Source organism: Rhinolophus sinicus, linkage group LG13 (genome assembly GCF_036562045.2).
Source record: "Rhinolophus sinicus isolate RSC01 linkage group LG13, ASM3656204v1, whole genome shotgun sequence".
Taxonomy (NCBI): Eukaryota; Metazoa; Chordata; class Mammalia; order Chiroptera; family Rhinolophidae; genus Rhinolophus; species Rhinolophus sinicus.
The window spans coordinates 21535972-21562027 of record NC_133762.1 but is presented as its reverse complement, the minus strand read 5'-3'; the positions used below and the strand labels follow the sequence as shown (position 1 = coordinate 21562027).

The 26056-nt window shown below is 47.3% G+C and overlaps 1 protein-coding gene and 1 long non-coding RNA gene across 2 annotated transcripts in view; one reads left to right on the top strand and one right to left on the bottom strand.

The window, feature by feature from the left end:
- Positions 1 to 26056, bottom strand: part of LOC141568191 (uncharacterized) — a 138653-nt gene that overhangs the window by 74690 nt on the left and 37907 nt on the right. The window lies entirely within an intron of this gene.
- On the top strand, positions 8643 to 11563 carry MC3R (melanocortin 3 receptor). Its single transcript, XM_074317764.1, has 2 exons — positions 8643 to 8929; positions 9142 to 11563. The coding sequence occupies exon 2, from the start codon at positions 9294 to 9296 to the stop codon at positions 10263 to 10265; it is 972 nt and encodes a 323-aa protein (XP_074173865.1). The 5' UTR covers positions 8643 to 8929; positions 9142 to 9293; the 3' UTR covers positions 10266 to 11563.

Here is a 26056-nt window from a genome sequence, read left to right as displayed (position 1 = left end):
CTGGTACTTTAGTCACAGGAGGTGTTGTGGTCAGCACCCCCATGTAGGCGGCCATTATGTATCACTCGATGGGGGGCACCAGGACCACAAATATCTCCTCAACTGCTCTCCCACAATATCTACCACGCTGTAAAACTCAGTTCCTGGGTGCACACAGTGAAAACACCCCCGTCAATATCGGCCAGTGACATCTCTGTGTCGGCACAGATCCCCCTCTTCTTTGGGAATGAACAAGGAGATACACCACCCAGGTCTCTCTTCAAAGGACTTGCTCCCACTGACAGCAAGAAGCCTCCAGCAAGAGTTCCTTCAGGATTTGTGTGAGCTGCAGCACACCACTCATCTTACCTAGGATGACCACCTACCTGCTCCTGCCCGGCCCATAGCCAACAACTGACCACATGGTGGGTATAAAGGCCCAGCCATTCCAGGCCAATATGGAAGACTTTGATGGATCATACATGCTCCAGAGCTCCCCGAGGGGGGCTTGTCAGGCCTACACTGCAGTTCAGCTGCTTCTGCCCAATCCTGCTTTCTCCCCTTCCCTTCCACAGGTGTTAATCCCTAATAAACATCCTCCATGCCCAACTCTATCTCAGCTTCTGCTTCTGGAGAACTCAACCTGTGACATCTTTCTTGGGGTGGCGGTGGGGAGATAATGTGTTCAAGATGATCAATCACGTGGCTTCTGGTCAAGAGAGCCAAGTAGGTAAACGCTGGGCTCGTCTCCCCCCCACAATCACCTCAAAATTACAATTAAACTGCAGAACAACCATCATTGAGAATTGCCTGAAATCTAGCTGAATAGAAGTCCTACAAAGGACATACAGAAGAAGCTCCCTCAAGGCTGGTAAGAGGGGACAGAGACACAAAACAGGCTAGTTCCATATCCACATGTATCAGTTAAAAATCAGGAGGGATATCTTGGCTGCAGAGGTGTCCCCTGAGGAATGAGGGGTCCCAGACCCACACCAGGCTCCCCAGCCCAGGGTTCCAGTGCCAGGGAGAGAAGTTCCCATAACTTCATGAAGAAGAAGAAGGAGAAGAAGAAGGAAAATATGAATAATAAAATGGCAATAACTACATATCTATCAACAACTACCTTGAATGTAAATAGATTAAATTTTCCAATCAAAAGACATAGGAATGCTGAATGGATAAGAAAACAGACTCTTACAGATGCTGCCTACAAGAGACTCACTTCAGATCAAAAGACACACACAGACTGAAAGTAAAGGGATGGAAAAACATATTTCATGAAAATGGAAATGAAAAAAAGCTGGGGTAGCAATACCCCAGACAAATAGACTTTAAAACAAAAGCTATAACAAGAGACAAGGAAGAGACCCAGTAATTCCACTTCGGGGTATTGATTCGAAGAAACTCAAAACACTAATTCAAAAAGACATGTGCATCTGTACGTTCACTGCAGCATTATTTACAACAGCCAAGATAGGGAGGCAACCTAAGTGTTCACCAATAGATGAGTGGATAAAGAAGTGGTATATATACAATGGGACATTACTCAGCCATAAAAAAAGAATGAAATCTTGCCATCTGTAACAACATGGATGGACCTAGAGGGTATTATGCTGAGTGAAATAAGTCAGACAGAGAAAGACAAATACCATATGATTTTACTTGTATGTGGAATCTAAAAGACAAAAATAAACAAACAAACAAAACAAATAAACTGATAGACACAGAGAACATTTTGATGGTTGCCAGATGGGAGGGCGGTTGGGGATGGGTGAAGGGAAGGAAGGGATTAAGAACACAAATTGGTAGTTACAAAATAGTCATCGGGATGCAAAGAATAGAATAGGGAATATAGTCACTACTATTGTAATAACTCTGTATGGTGTCAGATGGTACTAGATTTATTGGGGTGATCACTTCCTATGTTATATAAATGTCTAATGATTGCGCTCTACACCTGAAACTAACATAATATTGTATGTCAACTGTAATTGAAAAATTAAAATTTTTAAACAGATGATCAATCATACAAGCCTTTATCCTAAAATTTCCCAGCCTTCCTTGCAGCTAGGGTAGAGCTGGTAACCCAGCACTTGCCACTGAGGCATCATCAGAATTCTATTGGGGGATAGAGGAACATTTGTGAAGAAAGGTGTTTCTTTCTTCAAGAAGGGGGATAAATCCCAATGGCTTCCATTTTCTTCCTGTCATAGATGTGACATCTGGAGCTGTTGCCATCTTGTGACCATCAGGTAGTACACATGAGAAAAACATCAAGAGAGCTGTAGAGACAGTAACCCTGAAACTGCTGAACCTATAACCAAACAGCCACCATCTACCTCCAGACATCATAATATGTGACAAAAATGAACCCCCACATCTTACAGGGCAGTCGTTTTCCGTTACCTGAAACAGAACTCATCCAAACAGAGAGCGACTGAAGTGGAAGCCAGCACTTATTGTACCTACTATATTCCAGCCCGGGACTTATCTATCTCATTGAACGTCCACGATAGCTTCCTTCAAACACATGTGGGGGGACCTGGCCAGCCCTGCCAAGACCACTGATTTGTCCTTGCCGAAGTACAGGGCAACCATGCTGTACCTAGTCACATGGCCTCGAGCCCTGGAAATTGTGGGCTCCACGCTGAGCTAAGGGCCTGTCTCAGACATGTGGCCAGGACACACGTCCACAAGCACCAGCACGTGTCCTATACACTGACAGGAGGGAGGGCATTCTGACCCCACCGCTGTTCCTGCGTCTATCCACCCCTGCCTGTTAGCTTTCAAAACACCAATGGTCCTTGTTTAGAAAAAGCTCAAAATACCAAAATGCATTAGGAAAGCAGGACACCCCTATCACTTGGGCACTTTGAAACACAGATTATTTTGCTCAGTTTTCACTTAGGAAAATGGCCACCTATGTGTTTCTAATTCTGGCTACCACTTTAGAAAGGCAATCAGGCCCAAAACTACTCATAATGGGCTTTTTCCTAGGCAGGTAAACAGTCCTCCTTTCTACTCACACATCTGGGACCTGTGTGTCCCAAAACAGCAAGGGAGAAAGCAGCTGCAGACACCTGGGAAAGAGTCTGGAAACGCTTTACAGTCAGTAGCACACAGATGTCTTTTTTGCAAAGACCTCACATGGAGAAAGTGGGGATCCCTTCTGAATTCTTTTGATACCAACACAGGGCCAGAACATGCAGTAATATTTCAAGTCTGTGCTCCCTTGGCACCTGCATTCACATTCATCCATTCAACAAATATTTGTTGAGTGCCACACACGTTTCCAAGAATTAGGGAAACAACATAGTCTTAGGTACCCTCAAATTACTTCCTCTCCAGTGCTCACCTCGGCAGCACATGGACTAAACTTGGAATAAGAGACAAACTTAGCCTGGCCCCCACACAGGGATGGCATGCAAATTCTTGCAGCTTTCCACATTTTAGTCTGTATCTTACCCCAAGATCTGGCCCTATATTGGGCCTTACATGCCACCTGCTGGGGCGTCAGACCCAGGGAGGAACTGAAAGTCTTCTGGATTCATAATAGGAAATTTTATAGACAGACATTGCTGCTTGAGAATATGTCAGTGAAGTCATTTCATCATAACGACCCCATGAACTAGGCACTAAAATTATACCCATTTTATACATGAGGAAACTGAGGCCACAAAAGCTGTAGTCCAGTGCGAAATCATACAGCTAAACTGTCACAAAGCTGATTTCCAAAACCGGAAAAAGCAACAAGTCATCCAATCTGCCCTCAACCTCCCAGAAAATTCTATCACTTCCTTGCAGTCCAAACACGATTCTGTCTGTGAGCCATTCGGTCAGTCACCCCCCTCTTCGATTCTCCTAGAACCCCTGTCTAGCTGACACAGTGAGAAAAGCGTAAAGTCAGTTGATGACTTGTGTTCATTATTGCAGTGACCCTGGATTGGGTCTGATGTCCAGCGTCATCAGGGGACAGAACCACGTTTTCCTCGGGGGGGAGGGGCAGAGATCAGCCTTTACTCTCGGTTCACAGGATTCAGGTCTATCTTACCTCCCTCCAGCTCCAGAGTTAAGCACGACTCAGGCATTGCATCCCTGTCCACAGAGATTGGCTCAGGGAGGTGCCCTGGGTCCCATCAGATTCAGAAAGCTGTGATCTGGGAGTCTTGCACCTGCTGAGAGAGAGGCCCTCACAGCTCTCTGCTGGACTTGAACTCAGAGCATGGTCTAGAGCCGCTGGCAACTTGCTCCCTGTGTGAGGAAACGGCGGGGAGCCACATCTGCAATCTAGGAAGAAAGTGAACCCTGCCAGACCTTGCTCTTAGACGTCCCAGCCACCAAAGCGGTGACAAAATAATTTCATTGTTTAAGCCATCCAGTCTATGGTATGTTGTTATGGCAGCGTGAGCTAATGCACCCTGGGTCCTTGTTACCTTCCTGGAGCCTTAAATCCAGCCTGAATATATAAACCCCCTGACATTTCCACGATGTGAGACAAAAAGTAAATCCCCGTTTTGTTTTCATTAAAACCATTTCAGATTCATTGCCAGAGGTTCTTCCCCACCTGTAGAGCCGGTAGGCTTCCTGGGAAGACGCCTCTGCAATTTGAGAAGGAAGGAGCCACACAGCTTCCACAGCTTTCGGCAGGAATGGAAGCCTGTCCATCCTCTTCCAAGGACCCCAGAAGGGCCCAAGTCATTACTTCCTGGATACTTTCTAGTTTACCGTGTAAATCCTCCCCCACGCGTGCAGCCTCTTGCAGTTTTACTGTTTGATCATTTTGCGCCAGCCACACGCAGGTTCTCTACATATTGGCCAAATAAGACACATGCGCTGCCACGTGCCTTAGAGCTTAAGCATTTTCATAACAAGCCATGCCTGGCGACGTATTCCTTCCCGGTGCCCCCCTGATGTTCTCCTTATAGCTCTATCGCCGGGCTCCCACATCACCTCAATCTTTCCAGCCAGACTCTGAGCTCCATGAAGGCGGGAACTGTGCCTTGTTCATCGCTGTAGCCCCAACCCCTAGCATGGTGCCCGGCATGTAGGCGCCACTCCATGATGGTCTAAAGAGTGGGTAGATGAAAGAAAAACTTCATCTTCCACCGTCTTTCCAGTGGGGAAAATAAAATTGCATCATTACACGTAACAACAGTTAGTTGTGTATTAGTCAGGGAACAGTCTGAAGTGCTGCTACAAAAGACCCAAACTTTTAGTGACTTAAACCAAGTAGAGTCATGCACCACTCAGTGATGGGGATGCATCTGAGAGAGGCATGCTTAGGCAACTTTTTCCTTGTGCAAACATCTCCGTGCACTTACACACACCTAGGTGGTGTCGCTGAGGCCACACCGAGGCCACGTGGCCTAGCCTACTGCTCCTGGGCTCAAAGCTGCACAGTGTGTTACTCTACAAAACAACAGGAGATGAAAGCAAGCCCAAGAGACAACGGTGTGAGCAAGAGACGCGGTAAACACAAGATGTATGAGACTCCTGCCCATGTAACACGGCACACTGTGTTATGTCAAAGTTCTTTATAAGTAGAAAGAGTACATACTAAGATAAAGATAAAAACTCTAGGACAGTAAATGGAGAATGAAATGAGGGAGGAGGAAAAGCCAATAAAAAGACATGTCATCAAGGTTGCGGCTGTCAGTGACGAGGGCTCAGTTTCACAGGACGTCTGGGCGGCACCCAAGGCATCTCTGCTTGTCCGCCTGAAGGACAGGACCCACTGGCTCCAGCTCTTATTAGATGAGGGCTGTCCCAGATGGTGTTTACTCCCCCTCACTTCCAAGGCTGAATCTGATCAGGCTAGGGGGGGCCACCTCCCCACCCCTACATCAGGGAAGATCCTAGGCCAGAATGTGGGTGCAACCCTCACCTTGGGCCCTGGCAGAGTGGTTTGAAGCTGAACCCACAGGGAACTGTCTAACAAGAGGCGGCTGAAATCAAGGTGTCCTTGATTTCAGGGGTGAGGACAAAGGTAATAGGCATCTCCTCCTCAGAAACAATTAGGAGCAATGATGAAATCTAATCATTGTTTCTAATGTGACCTCTGGACAATGCTGTCCCCTTTAAGTGGCATGGGATGTGACTTCTAATTAGGTCACATTCTACATGTCATGAGCATGAGGAAACAATGCTGAACTCTGTTGGGTCGCAGGGGAGGGGGTGTGGGGGGGAGGTTGAAGGAAGAGGAATAAACTGGTATATGAAATTTGAGGAACGTTGTAAAAACAGTTCACATCTGAGCTGGGATTTGAAGGACAAGAGGAATATTGCAGACCCAAAATTAGAGAAGGGCTTTTTGGGCAGAGAATATCCAGGTCGATTATCTCTTAGGATAAGAATTTCCTTGTTACGGTTTATTGTAACATTCAAAACAGACACACACACATGTGCCAACAGCGTACGGTAAACACTGACGGAGATTGTCAGGTCTTGCAATTGTTATTAATAGAGCCTCTTCATTTATAGAAGATTCAATTAAAAAGCCATCCTGCATCTGTGCTACTTCCCTAGGTAAGTGGGAGTAGCATCTAGAGAAGACCCAGTCTACACTCACGGACAACGAGGGCACTCTGAGGACGCGGGTTTGAAGTGCCAGGCCCCAGGTGTTCTCTGTAAAGGAAGCACAGAATCAGAGGGTGGGAGCAGAGAAAAACGGTCTATGTCCAGCACAGAGCAGGGAAAACGCCGAGCCGTCTTAGAGGTTCAGGTAAGAGCAGTGCCCCTGAAACCACAGACCAAGACGCTATAAATACACTTGTGGAGGTGACCCTGAGGGTGAGGAGAACCCTCCAGAAGGACTAAGGTTGTGTTTTTCCATAACCTGGAAGATGGCTTGGTTTAGCATCAGAAATTAAGTTGCTCTGTTGAAAATAAATACAAGTGGCATTTGTCACACCCCTCGGTGCAGCCTGAGATCCATAGCCAGGTGCCATGTTTATTGTACTAAGTGCCGAATGGTGAAACTGGTCACAATCACCGGGAATGCCTGAGAACGTTCTTCTCCCAATCTTCTCTCCTGAATTTGACATCTTTTTAATTCTTGTCAACCTAACTGGGGAAAATGGGATTGCAGTCTTGCTTTGATTTTCATTTCCTTGACATCCGGGAAGGTTGAACATCTTTTCGTATGTTTATTAGCCATTTGCATTTCCTCTTCAGTGAATTTCTATTTATATCTTTGGCCCACGTTTCTCAGAGGCAATTCATCTTTTTTGTATTAATGTGGAACTAGTCTTTGTATATAAGAGACAGTAATCTCTGCCTGTGCCAAATGTTTCCTTCCTGTTTGTCTTTAACTTTGTGTGGTGCATGTGTCCGCACTAGATTTTGGGTTGCCCATCTTGTTCAGAAGACCTCCCCTCTCTGAAGTTTTATAAATATTCTAAATTTTCTTCTATTTCCATACGCATATTTCTTCTATCTCATACATACAAACACACACATACTCACATAGTTAGATGGTAATGAGATGGGTCATTAATCCATGTGGAGTGTGTGTATATGTGTGTGTGTGTGTGTGCGTGCGCGCACGCGCTCTGTTCCCAGAATTTACATGATCCCCGTGTGCAGCATAAACCTGATATGAACCAAGCAGTAAAGTCAACTGCTAAAATCTGCCTTTTACATTTTCCACCTCAAGGGGCAGCTCCACCCTCCCTGTTACTTAAGAAGGAAGCAGGGGTGTTCCCTGGCCATTCACTCCAGTCTCAAATCCAACCACTCTCAAATGGCCGTGATGCTACCTCCTACATATCTGTCTGCTCCTCCCAGGGCCCCAAGGTCACCTCCTCGCTTCAGGCCACCATCATCTTGCCCTGGCTCTTCACAGCACTTGGCCCCCCTGGCTCCTCGCCCTCCCCTCCCAATCCAGTCTGCACCCTGCAACCAGAACTCTTTCTAAATGCAGACCCCATCGCATCCCTGCCCTACCTAAAACCCTTCCTTCCACAGCCCCCCCACCGCTTTCAGGATACGGTCCTTCAGGACCCAGGCACTTCTCACCTTTAAAAACAAGACAAAACAAACAAACAAAAACCTCTGCAACCTCATTTCTCAAACTGTGTCTCCAAACTTCACACTGACCAGAGAAAACTACTTTCAGTGCTTCAGAAACACCAAGTTTCCTCTTCAGTAGATCAAAGCCCTGGCTATGCCTTTGCTCACCTGTCAAAGTTGAACACACACGTGCCCTGGTCCTAGTGCTGGGTGATTCTGACTCCAGAGGCCAGGTGGGATTTCTGTACCCACATCCTACAGATGGTTCCCACAGCCAGGGTGGGAATCAAATGCTTTTCGTCTCTGAATTGTGGGCATGTTATTCCTCTGCCTGGAACCCTCCTCCAACCCCAGCCCCCACCTCACCACTGGACATGACTTATTCTTCCTTCAAAGCTTTGCATGTTCCTTCCTCCAGGAACTCTCCTTGACCATTCAGCTTAGGGCCCCCCGCTCTATACTCCCCCAGCCCCCTGGCCTTCCCTGACTCAAGCATTCATCACACTGAAACACAATTCCGTGATTGCTCATCTCCCACTCCAGAGTCTGAGTTTGGGGGGAAGGAGGGATGACGTGTCTGTCTTGCTCACCATTATATATATAATGCACCCAGCAGAGACCTGACACATAGTAGGTGCTCAGTAAATGTTTGCTTAAAAAATGAATGACTGGACGAGGAAAAGGATGAACAGATGCCTGTGGCAATTTCCCGGACAAAAATTGCTCAGCCAAGCCTGCAAACGGATGAGCCGTGTGGCCTGCAGAGGGCACCAGCATGCTTTTGCGTCTCCCTGCTGGAGCCCTGGGAGCCGGTACCTGCTGTCAGTCAGAGGCGCCCGATGCTCAGTGGTCATTTCACTGCGCTGAAGATGAACTCGGAGTTGTTTGCCTCCAGCCAGTCTCTGAAAATTGAGTGTTCACCCCTTACTTCTAACAACAGGTACATCCCCTGTCTTGCTAAGAAAACAGCCGTCACTGTAGCAACCAGTGGCAGGTTTTCTGTTCCCAAGTGGGGATGTGAGAAGAGGTAACAGGTAAGGGAGAGGGAAGGAAGACGGCAGATAAGAATATCTATAAAACTGCTTGTCTTGGAGAAGCAGAGGAAAGTTATCTGTATGTCTCCAAGGGGACTGGGTCTCTCTCTCTCTCCAGCCTTTCATTCTGGGGAGAACAAAATCGAAGTGTAGACTGGACAAGCATCTGTACCAAGTCTCGGGAGGCAGATCTTCTCCTTTCCCGGAGGCAGCAGCAGTACCCTCTGGACGCTGCTGGAGCCCCGGCGCCGCTCAGCCTGTCTGTCAGGGATGAATGCCTCGTGCTGCCTGCTGTCTGCTCTGCCGCCGCTGCCTAATGGCTCAGAGCACCTTGCAGCCCCTTCCCCCAGCAACCGCAGCGCCAGCGGGTTCTGCGAGCAGGTGTTCATCAAACCTGAGGTCTTCCTGGCGCTGGGCATCACCAGCCTGCTGGAAAACGTCCTGGTCATCGTGGCGGTGGTCAGGAACAGCAACCTGCACTCGCCCATGTACTTCTTCCTCTGCAGCCTGGCTGTGGCGGACATGCTGGTGAGCGTGTCCAACGCCCTGGAGACCATCGTCATCGCCATCGTCAACAGCGACTACCTGACCTTCGAGGACCGCTTCATCCAGCACATGGACAATCTCTTCGACTCCATGATCTGCATCTCCCTGGTGGCGTCCATCTGCAACCTCCTGGCCATCGCCGTGGACAGGTACGTCACCATCTTCTACGCGCTGCGCTACCACAGCATCATGACGGTGCGGAAGGCCCTGGCGCTGATCGCCGCCGTCTGGCTGGGCTGCGGCGTGTGCGGCGTGCTGTTCATCGTCTACTCGGAGAGCAAGATGGTGATCGTGAGCCTCATCACGATGTTCTTCGCCATGCTGCTCCTCATGGGCACCCTCTACGTGCACATGCTGCTGTTCGCGCGGCTGCACGTCAAGCGCATCGCCGCCCTGCCCCCTGCCGGCGGGGCGGCCCCGCAGCACCACTCGTGCATGAAGGGCGCCGTCACCATCACCATCCTGCTGGGGGTGTTCGTGGTGTGCTGGACGCCCTTCTTCCTCCACCTCGTGCTCATCATCGCCTGCCCCGCGGACCCGCGCTGCGTCTGCTACACCGCGCACTTCAACACCTACCTGGTCCTCATCATGTGCAACTCGGTCATCGACCCCGTCATCTACGCCTTCCGGAGCCCGGAGCTGCGCAACACCTTCCGGGAGATCCTGTGCGGCTGCAGCGGCGTGAGCTTGGGGTAGGACGCCAGGGCCGCGGGCGTGGGGACGGTCTGCTCACTGCTGACCCTCCACCCAGCCCCGGGTTTAGACAGAAGAAGACGGGGTGGGGGGATGGGGGGGGTGGAAGGTGTGAAAACGTGGCAGCGGCCACGACGGTGCGTGCCATATGTTTCTAAGCTTGCACAGCCTTTTGTGGGACAGGCGCTCTGAAAGGATTCCAGGCTGGGTAAGTCACAAACTGATTTCCCAAATTCCGGTCGTCCTGGGAGAGACCCGGGAGGGCTGCTCAGGGCGCTGTCTGCACGCGCTTCCACTCACGCAGGGTTCCGACTGCCTGCCTGCTCTCCTGTTTCCTGGCCACGGGTCAGACCCCACTGAAGGCTTCTCATTAACAGCAGGGTGGCTCCACGCTCTCCCAGGCAAGCCTGTGCCACCTCCCCGGGTCTGGCGGCCAGCTGCTCAGATGGCTTTCCCCTTATTTCGTGAGACACTGAGTGTCTATTCTGTTACTCCATTTGCAGTAAAAACAGTGCCCCCAAACAAGGAACTCTTGAAGCAATGAATGCTACTGCCCCTCTCCTTCCCCCCACACCCCTGGCCAGCCTCTGCCTGAAAGAGAGCATCAAAATGTAACCCGCTTCTGTTTTTCCTGCTGCTGCCGCTGTTGTGCTTTATGCAGGAAATAGAAGGCAGCTTTCAAAATTCTAATGAAAAGGAGATGAAGTACTTTGGAAACTCAGAACATACCTGTGTACAAAATATTTAGTACCTTGCTACTGCTTTAAGGTATAGCTTTCCCGATTTTAATAAAGTCTTTTCTCCTAGTATTCCTTTTCTGTCTTTAAAACAAGAGAGGGAATCGTGGCTGGCAGGGCATGTGTCTCAAGACATTGTTTTACTGTAGTTGCAGAGACCTTGAGAAATTGTGGAAATGCATGTGGTTTCTTGGAAGTTGTTTTTGCTGTCTGTCACATGGTTTCCTGAACGTTATCCAGGAAAGAGGATTTTTTTGGATGACTGCTCCTTTCACTTGTCATGGTGGTCAAGTTACCCACGTCTGCACCTTATCAAGGAAAGCACTTCACTCCCGTGAGCGTAGGGCGAGCTCGCTGACTAGCGCTGTGTATCACTGTGCTGCGTGTGTCCATCAGACCCTTTCCTGCCCTGACAACTTCAGGTTTTGATTTCTGCCTGTTCTCACACACTTCCCCTCTCCCCCCAGAATTAGTCTATTATGCTGTATCTTTGGCGTACAGTTGTGTGTTTTTCTTGTGCTGGTATATATGGGGGGGGGGGGTTCTTTGTTATATTTTAAGACATCCAGCTGATACAAAGAATATCACTTGTTTCTTGCTTTGATTGTGATGTTTGGAAATAATAAAAGGCTTTTGTGGCTGCTAAACGTGTGACTTTATTAAAACACACCACCTGGAAGCATCCCGGTGCCTTCTGCCCTTGGCCATGGTACGTTACACTGTAATTCTGCCTGTTTCGTAAATGGCATAAACATCCCCACTGTCACCGTGCTAGTCTTTTCTAGGGCAGTGCCTTTTAGCCAAAATACAAAACTCTCCCATGCAATTTCTGAAAATATCAAGCTATAGTTCCCGGACTACTGTCACTCTCCATTATTTTAATCGACACGTCAAATAATAGGTCTTGTCCATTGCCACTCGGCAAGCAAATGTGGAAAATGGAGAATCGGATTCTTTGAAAATTGTACTAACAGCTATAGGATTATGACATCCTTTTTCTATGTAAATAAGATAAAAATAACTTACTTTTCGCTCTTTGATATCAGCTTTTACATTATTTCATTTATCCTCTCAACGAACCTCTAAAACAGGGGGATCATTTTACAGATGATGAAACTTAGTCCCGGGGGGGTTACGTGGCTGTCCAAGAATGCTGAGCTAGAGAGGGTCACAGTATATTTTGTGTCTGGGTGCTGATGTCTTTTTACACCAACATGATGCTCCCAACAAGTTTCCTTAGTGAAAACTGACCTGGCTCCCCTTCTTATACACATTTTGGCTTAGAGAAGCACTTCCAAACAGAAGTACCCACAAGAGCCACCTGGGATCTTGTTCAAAGGCAAAACCTGATTCAGCAGGTCTGGAATGGAGCCTAAGATTCTGCATTTCTGACTCTGACAATCTCCCAGAGGATGTGGCTGCTGTCTGGCGACCACCTTTTAAACAGAGAGGGCACAGAGGACTTTCAAACAAGCATCACACAAAGCCAAACGTACTGGTCTGCATGGAGGGCTGACCCCACGCCAGGAACTGTGCTAAGTGGGCATTTGCTTCTTTGACCTTTGCAATAACTCCATGAGGTGGACACTATGATCAACCTTACTTGACAGACGAGGCATCTGAAACTCACAATGGTTAAGGAGCTTATTTATGAAAACTCAGCTACAAGAGGAGAAGCAGAGATTCAAACTTGGGCTGCCCAACTCACACCCCCACGTCCAACCCCGACACTCAAGCACCTCTCATGGAAATGGGGGATAGTTGAGCCATGACCCAATGACATCAGACACTTGTGCTGCCATGTAGGGAGACTTCAATGCATAATGCTATGGCTCATGAGTCCAGATGTTCATAAGAGATCCCATAAAGATGTCATAAAAACGAAGACGCACACTGTCATTTGACTTGCAATCATTTCCCAAGTCTGTGGGTAGCCCAGGAGTGTATCCATTTCTAAGGGTGAACAACCCTGAATGTTAGGTTGTCACTGTGTCCTCCACCACCACGTCCCCAGATCTTCATGTAGGAACCCACAGAACATTTTAAGCAGCAGGAAAGTCAGCTTTGGAAATGCTTAATGTTTGAAAATAAAAGCACATCATGATTTTAATTCATTTGTTAAGTTGCATTCACTTTTCACACCTTATTCCCAAGGCAGAATCAATGCAGTGGTTGACACCCTGGGTTCTTAGAAATCTTTGCCTGTTCTTATTTAAATAGAACTTCCAAGCTTAATTGTGATGTTTTTCTGTAGGGCTGGGATCTACAACACAGTCCAATCAGGCCTCCTTGGCTGAAAACATTTCCCCACTCTCACCTCCATTAAAATCCATTCTCCACACAGCCTGTTTAAAATCATTTTAAAAATATAAGTCAGATCATATCACACGCCTTCTCAAGACTCTTCAGTGGCTTTGAATAAAATGTCACTTCCTTACCCAGCCCTACAAAGCCCTAATGATCTGATCTCCTCTGGTAAATTCTCAACACACAGCCCCTCCCCCACACTCCTTCCCCATCACTGGACTCAAACTCACCATACTTATTCCTGCCCCAGGGCCTTTGCACCTGCCGTTTCCTCTTCCTGAAGTCTCTTTCCCACCATATCTCCCCATGATTGGCACCTTCTTATCATCCATGCTCCAGCGCAATCCTCAGAGATGCTTTCCCTGACTACTCTTTCTAAAGAAGACCCCACTCACACACATGAAGTATTGTTTTGTCACAAACTTTATTTCTATTTTATATTTTCTTATTAATGTATTTGTTTAATTATCATCAATATCTCCCACTAGAAAGCAGTACCTAACATGTAAAACCAGTCAATAAAAAATGTGTTGAGTGACTAAGTGACTTCATTAAGACACTTAAATGTGAGCTCAAGTTCTAACCAAAGAGAACATAAGACACCAGGGATCCTCACATTTGGTGAGTTTGAGAAAAACAGCCTGTTCTCTGAAAATTATGATCCAGTCAATCAAAGGTAATGCTAGGCATCTGAAATTTTAAAAATCTCTAGGTGGTTGTGATGCACCCCAAACTTGGGAAACCCCCTTAACCAACAAGCACTGCCTGTTTCCTAACAATAACAAAAACCAGCACCCCCAGAGCTTAAATTTCCTTCCCATCACCACTTCCTGTCAGGACATAAAGTACCTGCAATTAATGTTGGGCCATTCAAGAACCAACAGAAATCCAGAACTGGGAAGAACCAGATGACAAAATGCAGAACAAAGGCAAAACTTTCCACGAAAGAACTCAACGTTTCTCATCTAAGAACATTTATTTGGGAGCCCAGTCAGTAAACAATCATCAAAGACTTTATGTGATGGTAATAGACGCCAGACATTCGATGTATTAACTCATTGAATTCTCACCGAAACCCTGTGCGGTCTTGTCCTTATAGAAAAGGAAACTGGTTCATGGGGGAAGTCAACCATCTTGGCCAGGCTACTCAGAGGTGAGAGGCAGAGCCGGGGCCTAAGCCACAGCCGGGCTCCCCACACCATCCCTCTGTAACCCACAAGGCTGTCCCACTGTGGTGGGTGGCACAATGGCCTGTAGCAACGTGCCCCAGGGTTGAATGGCCTTCAGCAAAGCTCTCCCTCCAGTCGCCCTTCCTCACAGAGAACTCACCACATTATTTAATTTTTCTATGAACTTCTCTCTCCTTTCAACCAGGCTGCAAGCTAAGCTGAATGTAGGAAGGCAGAGAAGGTACTAGCAAATGCAACAAACATAAGCATGGACCTCTGACACAGGAGTTTGCGAATAACGACACAGAGGCACAAGGAAACCCTGACTGTTAGAGTTCCTGTCTGATACTGTTTCCCAGTCTCTGAGGTCAGATGGACCTGTGTTCGAATCCTGTGTCTTCCACATCCTGCATGATGAATGTGAATTCTCAAAAACCAAGTAGAAATCCGGCAGCCACTACCCTGGAGCTTTCTAATTAAATTCTTTTCTGGCATTTGGAGGGGGCTTTCTGGGGCGTTGGAAGCATTCCATTTATAAACCCACTTGTAAAAACTCATTATTTGTGTACGTTTCAATGGAAGTGTAATAATTATACAGAAAAGTTCTTACAAGTTCTCCTTTTTGCCATGTTGTTTGCTGGGCCACAGAAAGCATGTGTGGTCCCCAGAGCCAGCAGCCGAGTGGCAGAGGAGAACGTGGCTGCTCAAGCCAAAGAAATGCATTTCCCATGAAATACCTGAGTAATTAGCTCATTTTTCTAAAGGCTTTCTTTATATAGCATGGGCTGACCTTCAAAATAGATGCGTATTCAATGCTGGCAGTGTTTCTTTGTTTTTAATTATAGGGGAAAGACTCCTTCCTGGTGTTTATTCCATGTATGCCATGATGTGCCGGATTTTGAAGAGCTTGGCCCATCCCACTAGGTAGCAGAGGAGACACAAGAGCAGTGTCACAAATTGGGGTGAGTGCCACTAGAGTGGCTTTGAAGGACTCTGTTGAGCAGGAAAGAAAACGCTTTTGAGGGGGCCAAGTGGAGGAAACTCTGAGCTGAAATTCAGGAGAGCCTGGGAGCAAGCACAGCTCTAGGCTCATGTGGGTCCGAGTAAGTCTGTCACCCTCTCTGGGCTCAATCATGCATCTGTGCGACTGGCAGAGCTGGACTCAATGGGTGATTTCAACCCTTGTCCCTGTCCACGGTGGTGGCACATGACTGCTGTCTGTCGGGTGGCTCAGGTGACACAGACCCCACCTCCACACCAGCCACAAGAATTAACTGCGGTCTCCTACCTCTTGGGCGCTGCAGCCACATCTGTGACCCAAGGCAGCCCAGGGAGCTCAAGTCCTGTACTTGAACTACTGAGAAAGGAAGGCCCCCCTTCCCCTGGACCTCTGGGCACCAAGCTGCCTGGGGCTGTGGGAGTGGGGGACCAGTCGATCCGAGATGAAGCCAGCGTGACAGAAAGCAGGCAGAAGAGAGAACATTCCTGCTGTTAGCATTTGAGTGCCTGCGTCCAGCTATGCTTGAAGCTAAGCCTACGCCTGTACTTTATTACTGAGCTAGTTATTCGTAAGCAACAGCATCTGACAGATACGGAGGCCAAGGCATTGACTCCTCCAAGGCCAGTGAGGAGTGGGTGAGGGGTGAGAGAAAAAGCCACGTTGGGAGGGAGGGGTCAGGAGTAGGAAGGCGGGACAAGAAGGGCTGAGAGCGAGACAAGCTCTACGCTCGAGGAGATGGGCTCTGCTGTGATCTGGCGTGCATCCTGAGCTGACACATAAAATTAAACTTGCAAAAAGAATTAGCTAAAAAAGACACGAAAACAAACCGCTAGGGCAGATGATTCAAGGCAACCTCTGATCTGCTCTCCTAGTAAACTGAGGGGAAAGCAAGCAGAACTCCACAGAAACATTTCTAATTAAGGCAGAAAAAGGAAGGTAGGAAATTGGACAATAAAACCAACGTTTCCGGTATGGTGAGCCACTCACCTCCTCCTTAGTGACCCTCGATCTTCAGCACGAAGCACTTCGCATGTGCTGTGGTAACTATACAGCTGAACCCCAAGGGAAAGACGCGTTTGCTGGGCAGATGCTCTGAGAAACTCGGTGGGCAGCTGGCTCTCGGGGCCTGTGGACCAGTGGGCAGAGAGCTGAGTGTCTGCAGAAGGAACGAGGCCGGTCTAGAAGTCCAGTGGGGACACAAATCTAGCATGCACATGGTCACCAATGCTTGGGGCAATGGCTCTGCCCTTTGGGGAGCAACAGTGTGCTGGGTTCTACCTCAAGGTTGGCCCAGAGGCAACCCCATCTTGCTCTTCTCCAAGTCACGCCAGCGCCGGGGCCAAAGCACCCAGAAGACATCTGAGGAGTGCGCGAGGGAACGGACGTGAGCAACACGGGCCCTCATCTTCACTTCATTCAGATTAATATCATGGCACAGAGCCCGTGGTCGTGAACTTCAGAGGCAGACGAGACCTGAATGCAGTCTGGGGCCCTGCTTCTCACCGCCTCTCACCAGCACGCGTTTGTTTCCTTGCCAAGAAAAAACGGGAGCAATGTTAGCACCTAGGTCAAGCGTTGTTGAGAAGTTTCAATGAAAACAACACATAAAAGCCTCCTTAGCACGGTTCCTGGGACCCCTTAACGTAATTCCTGCTGCTGACAGCATCATGAGTGGGTCACCGTATCACATTCTGGGCACAGCCCATGGGGCTTCTCAACCAGGAACACGCACCCCAAGCCCCCTGGGATTTTGCTGAAATGCCAGCATCTGATTTCCAGGGCGGGGATGGGGCCCGGGACTCTGCATTTCTGACAGGCGCTAAGTTGGTGCCGATGCTGCCAGCCTGAGGCGTGGTGAGGCCTCCGTGGCATCAAAACAGGACAAGATGATGTTCCACAGCTGAAAGCCATGGTGGAGGCGCCTCCTCCAAAACGCAATTACATTGACTCTGTCCCATCAGACCAAAGGAAAAGCCTTGGGAACGCAAAGGGGCTCGGAATGAAACAAAATCAGCATGAGTTTTTCTTCTTAAGGAATCGTTTTCCATTTCCCCCCTCCCGGCTCAGGCAGCCTCTCCGCACAGCAGCCACCCATCTGGGATAAAATGAAGCGAGCAGGTGAATTGCCGGTCCCACAGACATGGTCCTGAATCACCCAGCAGATGGTCCACTGTCTGAGTCACACACGATGGAGATGGTTCCATCGATAAAAAGTCCCACCAGAAAACTCTGGAGAGAGTAACGCAGGCTGAGAAAGCAAGCAAGGCATGAAGCTTCAGGAAGACGGGGTTCAGTAAGGTGGACGAACGCTTCTAGAACCATCCTCACTGGTTCTGGGTGAACCAGAAGCACCCAGAAAAATGGTTATCAAATTTGGAGGCACCTGCAAAACATTTAAAATTCTGGTCCTGGCTTCTACCCTTCAAAGAAGGTGATTTAATTGGTAGGCAGGGCAGCCCAGGTGTAGGGACCTTTCTTTTAAGCTCCAAAGTGGTGATTTGGATATTTAGAATCGGTTGGGGTGGGAATGTCCTCAGTGCTGGGCGACGCTGACCCCTCCAGCCCTATTTTCCACCTGTGAAATGGAATAATAAGCAGCTTTGGAGCCATGATCAGCATGACAGATAAAAAGTGAAAATGCTCTACTCACACGTGGTCGCATCCCTGTGCATTTGTTGGTCAGAATTTTCTTGGCTTCTTGAACCTATAGCTTAGCTACAATCCCAGGCCAATTGAAGAATCATCAACTTCACAATTCCTTGATTATTTTCAGAAGATGGGAGGCCTCAACTTGACCGTAACTCGGCCCATAAAATGTGTGCCCTCTTCTGAGCCCAGCTTTTCTTCCTTGCCAGGTCTGAGTCTTCTTCTCTTCTGTCATCACAAATATTTGTTGAGTGTTTAACATGGACCAGCTGCCATACCAGCTGCTGGGGATGTAATGTGGACCCTGTCCCCAGAGAGCCTCGTACACTGGGAAAGAGACCATCTTTGGACAAGCAAGGTCTGGATTCCCTTTCAAAGTGCAAGTGTGAAGGCAAAGAAACATACAGCTCCAGGCAGATGGATGTCTTCACTGTGTCTCCTTGACCCAATCGCTTGGCCTTTCTGTGCCACCGTTTTCTCATCTGTAACATGAATGGCTCTTGTTCTGACCAGCTGCCCTAAGTGGGTTAGCAAGCTAAAAAGGTAATAAGGAACGCTTCACCAAGAGGACTTTGAATTGCTGAAGACTTCCCTCCCCAATCTCAGGTCACTTCCCCGACAGGGGAAGAGAGAAGGAAACAGTGACCCAAGACAGAGGCTAACACATTATTTTGTATGTTCCGAACCTCAGCCAGAAACACAGGAACAGGTCCATGTCTAAACACTCAGGAACAAGGGACAGGACGTCACTCTCATTTTTTTTTTTAATCAAATGCTGTTGACCTCGATTTCTTCCAAACATGAGCAGAGTTAAGATTTTCAATTACAGGCAACAAGAACCCATCTCAGACTGGCTTCAGGAAAAATGAAAAAGGAGGAAGGAATTTACGCAGGCCCTGCTCCCTCTAGGTTCTGAAATGATGTCATCAGCCATCTCTGTCTCTTGAGATTAACTTCCTCTCCTTTGGCTTCTTTCTTGGACAGGTGTCTTTTCACACAGTGGACCCGATAAAATGAGACTTCTGTCAGCTCACCAACTCCAGCAGAAAACCAGCCTCTCTTTCCCAACCATCACCCTACCCACGTCCCACCACCCAAAAAAAGCAGAAAGCCAATTTCAGGCCAACTAACTGAAATCACATGCCAACCTCTGAACCCATCGCTACAGCCGAGCGTTTGCTCAGGGCTGGATAAAGCGCCCACCTTGGAGCTGGCGTGGGGGCATCAGCCACCGTGGATCATGGGAGACAGAGAAGAGGTCCCACACAAGAGGACTGAGTGCTGCTCCCAAAACAGGCGGGTAGAATCAGTCACTGCCCGCCTCTCTCTCCCTCTACACCCCCGACCCCAAATACTCCCACTACGGCAATTCTAGAGGCCGCCTTCAGGCTTTCTTTTGTCATTTTTAGGTAACTTTTCAGTATATTCATTTCCAAATACTGAAATAACCTTAAAAGAGTCTACGCCAAAAAAGGTATTTGGTTTTGATCAGTGGTCCTGCAAGCTTGTTTTTCTAGTTCTTTGTTTCTAACGTTCAAGGGCTTACGTAAGCTAGTTTGCTAAATGGTTTGTTTTTCATCCCGGGTCTTGCTTGGCCTTGGTTTCACAATATGACTAGAGGGAATCTTTGGGATTTTTCTGGGCCACCGTACTCCTCCGAATTAATCAAGTGGGTGCGTATTATGAATCAGAGAGAATATAAGGAAACAATATCTTAACTTTAAAGTCGTACTATAAAGTGAAAATGAGTGGATCATTTCCTCAAACATCACTTCCATTTGGAAACTCTCCTCCTCCACCCCAACTCGCACACACAGATTATTAAAAATAAATAAGTTATTCATGCAAGTGTGCTGGCCGTATTACTCAGAATAGCCAAAAAGTGGAAAAACCCATGGTCCATGGACTAATGAGGGATAAACATTATGTGGTACATCCATACAACGAAATAACACTCAGCCATAGAAACGAATGACTCCTGAATGACAGGGTTCGGGGAGCTTCCAGGTTGGGGAGCACATGACCGTATTGGGAGGGTGACGTGCCCAGAGACACACCTTGCTCTGCACCTCTCTTCCATTTGGCTGTTCCTGAGATGGATCCTTTCTAACAAGGATAATATAGTAATAGTAATCATACGTAAAGTACTTTCTTGAGTTCTGGAGTCATTCTAACGACTTGCTAAACCTGAAGAGGGGGTGGTGGGAACCCCCAGTGTGGAGCTGGTCAGTCAGAAGTACAGGTGACAATTGGGACAGTGACTGACATCTGACATGAGATCAGTCTCATGGACTGAGCCCTTAAATTATGGGGTGTGCACTGACTCCAGGCAGTTAGTGTGAGAACTGAATTGTAGGACACCCAGTTGGTGTCCAGAGACTTGGACAATTGGTGTCAGAAGTGTTGTGAGTAAAAACATCATTGCACAACTGCATAAAATTACTAAACGTCAGTGACAGTACACTTACAATGGGTGAATTTTGTGGTATGTAAATTATATCTCAATAAAGTTTGTTTAAAAAAGTAAACCTGCAAAAAAAAATAGACAAATTAAATGAGATGCTGGCAGGCTGTCCCAGAACGCAGTGCTCAGTGACCAGCTACCTGTGTTAGCAGGAAGTCAAGACCACCCCCAAAGGTATTCCATCCAATACCTTTTACTTTTATTAGCGTCACGGGGACAGGTCAGTCCTACTTACACTCATCTCCAAGAACAAATGAGATGCAAGCTCTTTAAGACCAGTGACGACCACGTTGGAATCCCACTCCCCCAAGACCATACCCCACCCACAGCCGCCCAGACCTCACTGCAGCATGGACCAGACCCCTTAACCCCGTATCCTCATTCGGCTGCAGATTTCCAGGGCACAGACCTTCCACTGCTTGGCCTCCTGTTCGGCAACCTAAACTCACCACTTCCGTCTACCCCAGTTCCGCATCAGACCCACCCCCCAGGGATCCCTGCACTTGTCCACTATGTAGGTTGCTAGATAAAATAAGAGGATTTCCAGTTCAACGGGAATTTCAGATACACAACCTATACTTTTTCAATATAAGTATATCCCAAATATTGACTGGGACATTTATAATAAAAAATGATTCGTCATTTATTTCATCTTGCAAGCCTACATAAGGAACAAATGAGATGGTTCAAACGAGATGTATTTTCATTTGCTAAATCTGGCAACCCAACTTCCGTAGCTATTTCATTTCCTGAGAGAGAGTCTTTCTCTTCCCTGTCCTGGATCTTTGTGGGAGCCCCAGCCATACACACAGCAGGTCTCCCTGGCTTAAATCCCAGGGAGAGGCAGTTGTGTTATCAACCTTTTCTTCCCAGGAGGCTCCAGGGCTTCCTCTGCTAATTGGCCCTCCTTTTCCCAAACTCCGCATTGCAAAGGTCTGGGCAGCCTGGCTAAATCCAACAAAAACTCCACCTCCGCGTTTTTCTCTGAGCAAGGGAACACTTCCGTACCACAAGTTAGTGTAACTCAGAGGAACTTCACAGAACAAAGAGCATCTGTAACTTTTTCTCTCTGTAGAGACCCACTGGCAGCTTCTCTTGCTGAAAAGGAAAAGGTCTTTGCATAGGGCCAGCCAGCCCTTTGCTCCGGAAGTGCCTGTAGTACTAATAGTTACCATTTTTAAAGCACCTCCATTGTGTTGGGCTATTGTAGTCACACAACAGCCTAGCCGACTGTCCCCCCATGTCTTTCCTTAAGGAAAGAAAAGTCTGTGAGACTGTGCCTTTTTAGGACTTTGCTTATCTCTATGTTTTACACCTTATGTCTCTCTGTCTGGTCCCCAAAAGATGGTTTGCAGCCAATGACAAGTAAGATTCCCCACGGGAGGAACAACTCAAGCCAGGTGGAACCAAGTGGGGACCCCCAATGAGCTGCCTTAGAAGATCCAAAAAGGAGCCTTGCCTGCCCTTCCTCTCTGCCTGGGAAAAGCCATTGCTGACTCTGGCTTTCCTCTCTCACGTGATTATGAGAGAAGTCATGAGGGCAATAAAGATCAGCTCTCTCCACTTATCTCAACAGAACTGTTACAATACGAGAGACTTGACCCTGAGAAGGTACATACCTTAGGTAAGACATCATGGGACTTTGTGCTTCGGCTGTTGACAGACAAAGGGTGATTGGAATAAACATTTTTCTGTTATGATGTATGAGTCTCACAGACCGTGTAAGAAACAATGTTACTTTCTTGTATTTGTATACTTATCAATAAAAACCTCCAGTTGGCCTTATTCAGGGCTCCAGTCTTTCAGAACTGTGAGACCCCTGGCCCTCTGAGATTTAACTGCATTACATCTCTGTTTGTTTCTTTCTTAAAAACTTAACCCAAAGCCGCCCCTTCTCGCACCCTCACTGCCCGTGTTGTGCTGGACGCGACAGGCTATGAAGCCAGGGACCATGGCACACAGTAACGATCACAGCAAGAAAGAGAATTAATACTTCCTGAGCATTTACTGTGCACCAGGCATCACCCCAAGTGCTTTAAATTTGGCCATTTATCTAACTTAGTGCTTATCTCATTCCCTTCACACCCTTGGAAGTAGAAACTGTTTATTATGCTGCATTTACAAAGAAGAAAACTGAGGCATGAAGTGGGGAAGCAACCACACCAAAGACAGACAACCAGTGAGCGGCCACACTCTGAATAACACAAGTTCTAAGAATCAACTGTCGATTGGCTGGAAACTGGTCCAGGAAGCAAATGTCATCCTTAGTAAAGAGCTTGTGTCATAGAATCGGATTACGGGGATTTTAGACCTTGCGTTTACTGCCGACTCCCTGGGCATCACCCGAAATGTCATTGAAAACGGCCACTGCATCCTGGGACTGACTCTGAGCCAGTCACTGTGCTAAATGTATCTACGCAGACCTGAGTCCGTGGTGTCATTTTCTCCTTTAATTTTATTTCGTCTTCAAAACCACAGAGAAGTCATTCTCATTTTATTGATGTTTATATTGAGGCTCAGAGAAGGAAGCAACTCAGCCAGAGTCACACAGCTGGAAAGTAGAAAAGCCACGATGGGGACCCAGGTCAGAGCCAGAAGCCAGAGATGTTTCTACTACGGCACAATAATGCGATTCATGAGACAGCCTGGGAGAAAATATCTCAATCATTTCATAATAAGAAATAGATGGTTAAAGGATTTCATTTACAAAGAAAAAAACTAGTATGTGTTTAAAAAAGAAAATTGCCAAACCTCAAAGTCAAAACTGTTTGTGTCACATCCAAGAGCAATTTTGATAAGATGGGCATAAATCTTTAAGGCATAAATCTAAACTTCCAAAAAAAGACCAAAATTTGTGTGGCTTTACATGTCTGTGACTGGATAATTAGATGTTCAGTACACCAGAAATAATTAATTTAACTTAATGGGACAAGAAGTGATTGCTGTTGCCTGGAGAGAAGAAAATTCTTAATAATTATACATCATCGGCCAAAATGCAAGGTCAGGCTGTCCTACCCAATGAAACTGTCACATGAACCATTAGCCATTAAAGCAGTGAAGTTCCATCTCCAGTGTTTTAGTCGATTTCAAAAGCTGCCCTGAGCACCCGGCGTCCTCCTCTTCCATGTCCTGTACATGCCGTGCAGGGAACAAACCACCCTGGGCAGGTACAAACCAGTGCATCAGGCAAGTCCTTGAAGAGCAAAGATGCTACATCTGAGACACACTGTTCCTTCATCATCTGCAACCTGCAGCTTGTCCCTCTCGTGAGTGCCTGAGGACAGCTGCCCGAAGCCAAACTGACCGACTGAGTTAATGCCATTTAGGATTGGCTCGTGGTCCTGCATGAGACACTCGGAGATCCCAGGACTTTTGTTCAGCAAATCCCCATGTTTGTGCTTTGCTCTGAAAGCCCTTTACTGAAAGTCTTCACCTCTAGAGGTGAGGGCTCCTCTCTTGGGATTTATCTGTAAACAAAATGGGCTGAGCAGAGGGGTGGTACAGGATTGAGGGGAGAGAAGATGCAGAACTGGGAACGGGAGACTGGGTGCTGGTCCTGGATCCGGCAGTATCAGGCTGTGTGACCTTGGGCAGGCGAGTGACCTTCGTGTGGTCTCACTTTCCCTGTCTGTACAACGAAGACCCTGAACTTCACCGTCAGCTTTTAGGCTGAGTTCTGAAGTGCTCGGGGACCACAAAGGTGAGATTCTGCACAGATTCCGTGTTGTGCCTGCTGGGCTGAGAAAACATCAAACACCCGCATAAAACTCACTACACACCAGGCACTGTCCTAAGGGCTCTGTGTGTTAACTGGGGTGATCCTCACCCCAGTTCAGTAAGGTAAGTTACTGTCAGTGTCTGCATCTGACAGGTAAGAAAACTGAGGCCCAGAGAGGTTACTTAACCAGGAGTGAACAGAGGAGCCAGGATAAGAACCAGCGTCCCAGCTCTGAATCTTGGCTCCTAACCAATGTTACTCTGCCTCTCCTGAAACATTAGGTTTTATGTGAAGAAAAGATTGTACCAGCTTTAAAAAAAAAAAAAAAAAAAAAAAAGTTTTTTTTAACTGCTAAACTAAGCATACCATTTTCTACCCATTAGATTGGCCAAAATTGAAAAGATGAATTACATCAAATAGTGCCAAGCATAGGGTCACAGGGACCCTCTCTGTTGGTGGGAGTGTGAACTGATAAAGCCTTCAGGAAGGACAGTTTGGCTGCTTAAATTTCAGTGCACCTCCCCTCGCATCCACCCTAGAGGAAAAACAGATGCATGCGTGTGCAAAGAGACACATACTAGTGTGAAAGAATTCATTCCAGCCCTGCTCAGACCAGTGAAAATTTGGAAACAACCTAAATATGAACCACAAGGGACTGCTTGACACATCGATGTGTGAAATAAATACCCCACAGCCATTAATAAGAATTGTGAACATGGGAAAAACTGCAAAATAAGTGAAAAAAAATAAGTTACAGATAAGGTCTACAATGTTATCACATTTATGTTAAAACACACACATACATAGAAAAACTGATTCTGCATGCTTTTATGAGGATGAAAACTAGTTTTAAAGAGTCTAAAAAGATATACGCTATGCTAATTAGAATAATTTCTCCTGAGATGGGCAAGAGACGACTTTGCTTTTCATTCTGTTTTGAGTATCATCTGAAATTGTACAGATGTGCCCAGCGGCTTCCGACGCCAGCATACCATGGTGTCTACATAGGGAGGCAGCAATTTCTTATTGATCCTTATTACATATCTTTGAGGTATCGTGACCTCTCCCCAAGGAAGACGAAAAGCCATGGAGGTCCAGAGAAGTCACACTACATACACAACCTATCAAAGAAAGAATTATGTGCAACCCCAATTAGTGGGTGCAGGACGGGGCAGAGTGACCTGGGTGCAAGCAGGGCGAGTGTCCCTGTGTGGGGACAGGTTTATGCATCAGGAATCCCGTCAGTTGCCTAAACCGGGTGCCCACCCTGGGATCTGGGCATATTCAGGAGAGCAAAGACATCCAGTCTCCACTTAGATGGGGGATCACCAGGAGCGTCCTGGGGGAGAACTTACTCGAAGGAGAATAAGATGTGTCACCTCCCACGGAGTGATTATATGACCCTTAAACACAGAAAGAAAGAAGTATATAGTGTTGTAAACCAATGACGTCTCAGGGTTGTTTGTTACTGCAGCACAAAACATTACAACATAGGCATGTGATTTAGAAATATGGAAATAAATACCGGGGCGGGACAGGGGGGAGCTAAAAAGAAGAGTTGAAAGTGGTTGTTTCCGTGCGCTTTGAGGGTGCGGAGAGAGGGCCACAGGACCCATGTTTCATGGTTCCTGGTGCACATGCCCTGTGTACTGCCATCCCACTTAAATCCAGGCTGGTCTGGTGACTCTGTTTAACCAATAAAGTGTGGAGGAAGTGAGGCTGTGCCAATCCCAGCCCTAAGACTTTAGAAAGC